Consider the following 5,459-nt stretch of genomic DNA (forward strand, 5'->3'; position numbering starts at 1 on the left):
GTGCATGATGAGAGCATTCTTGTGTGACGAAAATGGAGCATGACTAAACTATATGATTTTTATAGGGATGAACTTTCTTTGGCCATGTTACTTTAAGAAAACATAATTGCTTTGTTGGTTTGCTTGAAGTATTATTATTCTCTATGTCAATATGAACTTTTGTCTTGAATCTTCCTAATCTGAATATTCATACCACAATTAAGAAGATTTGCATTGAAATTATGCCAAGTAGCACTCCATATCAAAAATTCTCTTTTTATCATTTACCTACTCGAGGACGAGCAGGAATTAAGCTTGGGGATGCCTGATACGTCTCCAACGTATCTATAATATTTGATTGCTCCATGCTACATTATCTACTGTTTTGGACTATATTGGGCTTTATTTTCCACTTTTATATTATTTTTGGGACTAACCTATTAACCGGAGGCCCAGCCCAGAATTGCTGTTTTTTGCCTATTTCAGTGTTTCGAAGAAAATATCAAACGGTGTCCAAACGGAATAAACCTTTCTGGAACGTGATTTTCTTCCCGAATATGACCCAGGAGACTTGGACCCTACGCCAAGGAAGCTTCGAGGTGGGCACGAGGTAGGGGGACGCGCCCTATACCCCCAGGCGCGCCCCCACCCTCGTGGGACCACTGAAGCTCCACCGACGTACTTCTTCCTCCTATATATACCTACGTACTCCCAAACGAACAGAGACGGGGCCAAAAACCTAATTCCACCGCCGCAACTTTCTGTATTCACAAGATCCCATCTTGGGGCCTGTTCCGGAGCTCCGCCGGAGAGGGCCGTCATCACGGAGGGCTTCTACATCACCATAGCCTCTCCGATGAAGTGTGAGTAGTTTACCTCAGACCTTCGAGTCCATAGTTATTAGCTAGATGGCTTCTTCTCTCTTTTTGGATCTCAATACAAAGTTCTCCCCCCCTCTTGTGGAGATCTATTCGATGTAATCTTCTTATTTTTTGCGGTGTGTTTGTTGAGACCGATGAATTGTGAGTTTATGATCAAGTCTATCTATGAATAATATTTGAATCTTCTCTGAATTCTTTTATGTATGATTGGTTATCTTTGCAAGTCTCTTCGAATTATCCGTTTGGTTTGGCCAACTAGATTGATAGTTCTTGCCATGGCAGAAGTGCTTAGCTTTGGGTTTGATCTTGCGATGTCCTTTCCCAGTGATAGAAGGGGCACCAAAGCACGTATTGCATCGTTGCCATTGAGGATAACAAGATGGGGTTTATTTCATATTGCATGAATTTATCTCTCTACATCATGTCATCTTGCTTACGGCGTTACTCTGTTTTTAACTTAATACTCTAGATGCATGCTGGATAGCGGTCGCTGAGTGGAGTAATAGTAGTAGATGCAGAATCGTTTCGGTCTACTTGTCACGGACATGATGCCTATATACATGATCATGCCTAGATATTCTCATAACTATGCTCAATTCTGTCAATTGCTCAACAGTAATTTGTTCACTCACCGTAGAATACTTATGCTCTTGAGAGAAGCCACTAGTGAAACCTATGGTCCCCGGGTCTATTCTCATCATATTAATCTCCATCACTTTAATCTTGCTTTGCCTTTTTACTTTGCCTGTACTTTTTACTTTGCATCTTTGTACCAAAAATACTAAAAATATTATATCTATCAGATCTCACTCTCGTAAGTGACCGTGAAGGGATTAACCTAATCGCGTTGGTTGCGAGTAGCTATCATTTTGTGCAGGTACGAAAGACTTGAGTGTGGCCTCCTACTGGATTGATACCTTGGTTATTAAAAACTAAGGGAAATACTTATGCTACTCTACTGCATCATCCTTTCCTCTTCAGGGAAATCCAACACAAACTCAAGAGGTAGCATCTATCTACATTCACAAAGTGCAAGCTCTGAAACACCAAATGGTCTACAACACACGTAATATCCATGATTACAGGTAGGTTGGTTCATAAACGATACAAAGTCATCACATCCATGTGCACCAGTTGGGTAAGTACCTAAAAACAGTTTGCACAAATTGTTCAGGAAAGTGGAATCGGCGCAAGTTGTTCAAAGCTTATATGTGGATTAACAAAGATTTGATCAATAAATTATCATGATATCATAGTTAACAATATAGTTTGTACAAATGTTATAATTAGCTCACATGCTATTATATAGAACTATATTCCAGTGCTTGCAGTCTTATCAACAATGAATGCATTGACCATTTGAAACAAAGATCCTACAACCCAGTAGCTTATTTTATAGATTGTTACATAAGAATTCACTAAAGAAAAGATAACGTATTTACCAACCTCGATAGATTTTTCATTATTAAGAGCTACATAACCATGGATAAAAAAAGGAAACTACAACACATGTACACAGGCAATTTAGTGAAACACATAGGCCAGCAACCTTGTAAAGCGACATTTTAGAAACTGTTCTTATGCAATAGCATGTGAGCTAATTACTACTGAAACAAAAAATGTACCTAATAGTTCAGGAACCCGACGAGGAAGCCCTCCATTCGCCACCGGTTGCCCACTTCAAGTTGTGGCCCTGGTTCCCTACAAGGTAGCCTTCCATCCACCATTCGCTTTACCTGATGTGGGCAACCATCCCTCCTCCGCCCATTGCTTGAGCTGCATGCTGGTGGTTGTGGTTCTCGGCTATTATCGGCAAGACTAGATGGGTTAGTAACTTGTTTCTCAGTGACTGGCATTGTAATGATGACAACTGTATTTAACTACGGTAGTTGCATCTATTTTTTACTCTAACTATGTGAAGTTGACATAGGCATATCAAGGTGGAACACTGAATTTAAGCATAAAAAGTACATGACTAAGCAATATATATTGTGCAAGTTCAGAAGTTCATGCTTAAATGTGCAAAATGTTCATAAGTACAGGACTGAGAAAATAAGGGACTACAAGACAGGAGACTAGACCAGCGGTTCCCCTGTTGTATCTTAATAAACTATCTTATGCTCAGATAGCAGTCAGGATTCAACAAGTCCTCTGAGCAGTAAAATGAACCATACAAGTTATTTAGTTATATGGTTGAAGGAGTGGTGGTGAGCTTCAGGGATTCTGGCTTGTCAAGCAATGTATGTTGACAATTCGCTATCGCGCACACTCCAATTCTAATAGTACAATATCTCAAATGTACACAGAAAATCAAGTAGATAGAACATCTCAAGCTTCAGGTTGTAGATTACAGTTAACACCTCACATGTCCATAGTATTTCAACTTGGTAGAAAAGGGTAAACATAATTACATAATATCCTGATAATTCTAGTTTGGTTCACAATGGCCATCACATTCCAAAGTAGCACAAGCTAACTGTAACATCATAGATTGAAATGGTTGATTACAGTCAATAAACAAAACCTTTCGTAAGGACTGGAAGCAACATCAATGTAGCTAGCATCTAAGAAAGTAAGCAGTGTGAAAATGGATCTGTACAGGAAAGTAAAATAACCACACCAAATGTTTCCATACAAAGCAGCACTCAAGTGCATACAAAAACATGTAGAGCGAGAGAGAGAGAGGGAAGGAAAATTTACCAGAGAATTCAAGGTGTGCAGTTTCACCTCTAACCACTGAAACCTTGATGTTTTCAGTCAGCACGGAGTTGCGGATGGAACATAGTGCTGCAAATGTAAAGGCAGAAACAGTTCACAATCTACATAGCCCAGGAGCAATTGATCATGAAATTGTTAAGATGTATTTTTCTAACCTAATCTGGCAAGTCGATTCACCCATCTAGGAGTTGGCTTTCCCGTGAAGTGGTTGTAGACGTCAGTTGTGAAATGGTTACAGTTCCTGGCAATCAAGTGATGAGTGTTCCTGTGGTAATCCTCTGCAAGATCCTCTAGGAAAGTGGTGTGAACTTCAGCCCGGGACATATTGGTGGTACCATTGCAAACAGAGCGACTGAAGATAAAAAATGGAACAACTTTTCGGTTCTACTTGGAACACTCCGTTGGTCGGATATTCATGGCTTCATACCCAAACTCCATACCATGAACTGCAGAAAAAGTTCACTGGAAATTGGCAGTCTTAGATGTGGATTTTACATATAACTGCATGAAACTTGTATGCACGAGACCTCGTGACACACTGATGTGGATTTAAGTTGATCCAGAAAACTGAGGTGCTCGAAAATCTAGCAAGTAGGATGGGTAGCAAAGTTGAGATATAGAGAAGATCATGGAAGGCCTTGGTGTGGAGGCAGCTCAGCTCAGTCTGGGGTTATAACTTATATTATATGGCGGCAATAAAAGGAAGTAAGAAACATCTTTATAGACAAATAATAACCATTTTCACAGAGAACTCATGACCATTTTCACAGAGAAATAAATGAGTGAATAGTCTGTAATGAGAAAAATATTGCATCAGCATTAGAGTTACACCAGACCCATAACAGAGTAACATAATTTTTTTTTCCAGATCCCTAGCATTTTCAATGAAATAAAACATCATATAACAGACTAGAGATTTTCAGATCAAACAAATAGATACAACTAACTAGGCATATTTGAGTGACAAATAGATCCACTGGTGGAGGTGTGGACGAGCTTGTTGGAGAAGAGATCCTTTCCTAAGAGAAGGAAGAGGAGGGCGCTGACATGGTTCTTCATGAGCGCTAGCGGTGGTCGGTGATGGTCTCGGTGGTCGGAGCTGTTGGCGGCTGCAGCACCGGGGAAGGCTTGCAGCGGATGGGGGTCAGGGGATCTAGGATATGCTCACCAGCGTCGACGGGGACTCAGACCAGCGAAGATGCCCATGTGGTGGTGGCAGCGAAGGGGATGGGGAAGGCAGGCGACGGAGGGGGTCGGGAGCTCGGGTTTATGGGCGCCGGTGGCGGCAGGGGAGGGTCCGAGGACGGAGACCCCGAGGTCGAGGACAGCGGCGGCGGAAATTGGGGGAGGGGCGGGTAGGGTTAGCATGAGTGGATATGAGGCTACGGGTTCATTTGGGGGTCCTTAGACAAAGCTGAGGTGAAAACTGGGCCGCACGCAGTGAAAATTTTGGGCTCTCACCCTAATTCACATGGCAATTTCTGGGCCATTCATTGCTTGACACGTGTTCACATACACCGACACTTAATCTGTGTGTATACACCTACCTACGTCAACAGATGTTGTGCCATTAAGCACACACCAATACCGATTAAAAAACTACCAGGACGCGCACATCTGCCGACAGATGATATGTCACTAGGCGTTTGCCGACAGATACAACGTCATTGAGTGATTTCCGACACATAGTTTGTCTGCAGTGATGTACAATGGCTGACAGATGATCTGATTACAAAGCTATAGAGCCACGCCAACAGATTTTCTATAGAGAATAATAGACCTTTGCCCACAGGAGTGTGTCACCTAAGCTCTACCATGGTGTAGTGACAGTGTCTTAATTGTAACGAAAGTAATAAACTGGCGCAGTGGCCAAGTGACACT

General features: G+C 41.8%; 1 protein-coding gene across 5 annotated transcripts; it reads right to left on the reverse strand.

Moving 5' to 3' along the window:
- Positions 1–1,805: 1,805 nt before the first annotated feature.
- Positions 1,806–4,972, reverse strand: LOC125508475 (deSI-like protein At4g17486). 5 transcript variants are annotated; one of them, XR_007283520.1, is made up of 5 exons: positions 4,747–4,972; positions 3,734–3,819; positions 3,561–3,647; positions 2,486–2,663; positions 1,806–2,006 (listed from the first exon to the last, which is right to left on the reverse strand). XR_007283520.1 is itself a non-coding variant. In XM_048673194.1 (4 exons), the coding sequence occupies exons 1-4, from the start codon at positions 4,944–4,946 to the stop codon at positions 2,593–2,595; spliced, it is 444 nt and encodes a 147-aa protein (XP_048529151.1). In that variant the 5' UTR covers positions 4,947–4,972; the 3' UTR covers positions 2,197–2,592. The 5 variants fall into 5 exon arrangements, 1 of the variants encoding a protein (XP_048529151.1); XR_007283521.1 differs by having other exon boundaries at positions 3,734–4,040; XR_007283522.1 differs by having other exon boundaries at positions 3,914–4,971.
- Positions 4,973–5,459: the final 487 nt, after the last annotated feature.

Source organism: Triticum urartu, chromosome 5 (assembly GCF_003073215.2).
Source record: "Triticum urartu cultivar G1812 chromosome 5, Tu2.1, whole genome shotgun sequence".
Lineage (NCBI taxonomy): Eukaryota > Viridiplantae > Streptophyta > Magnoliopsida > Poales > Poaceae > Triticum > Triticum urartu.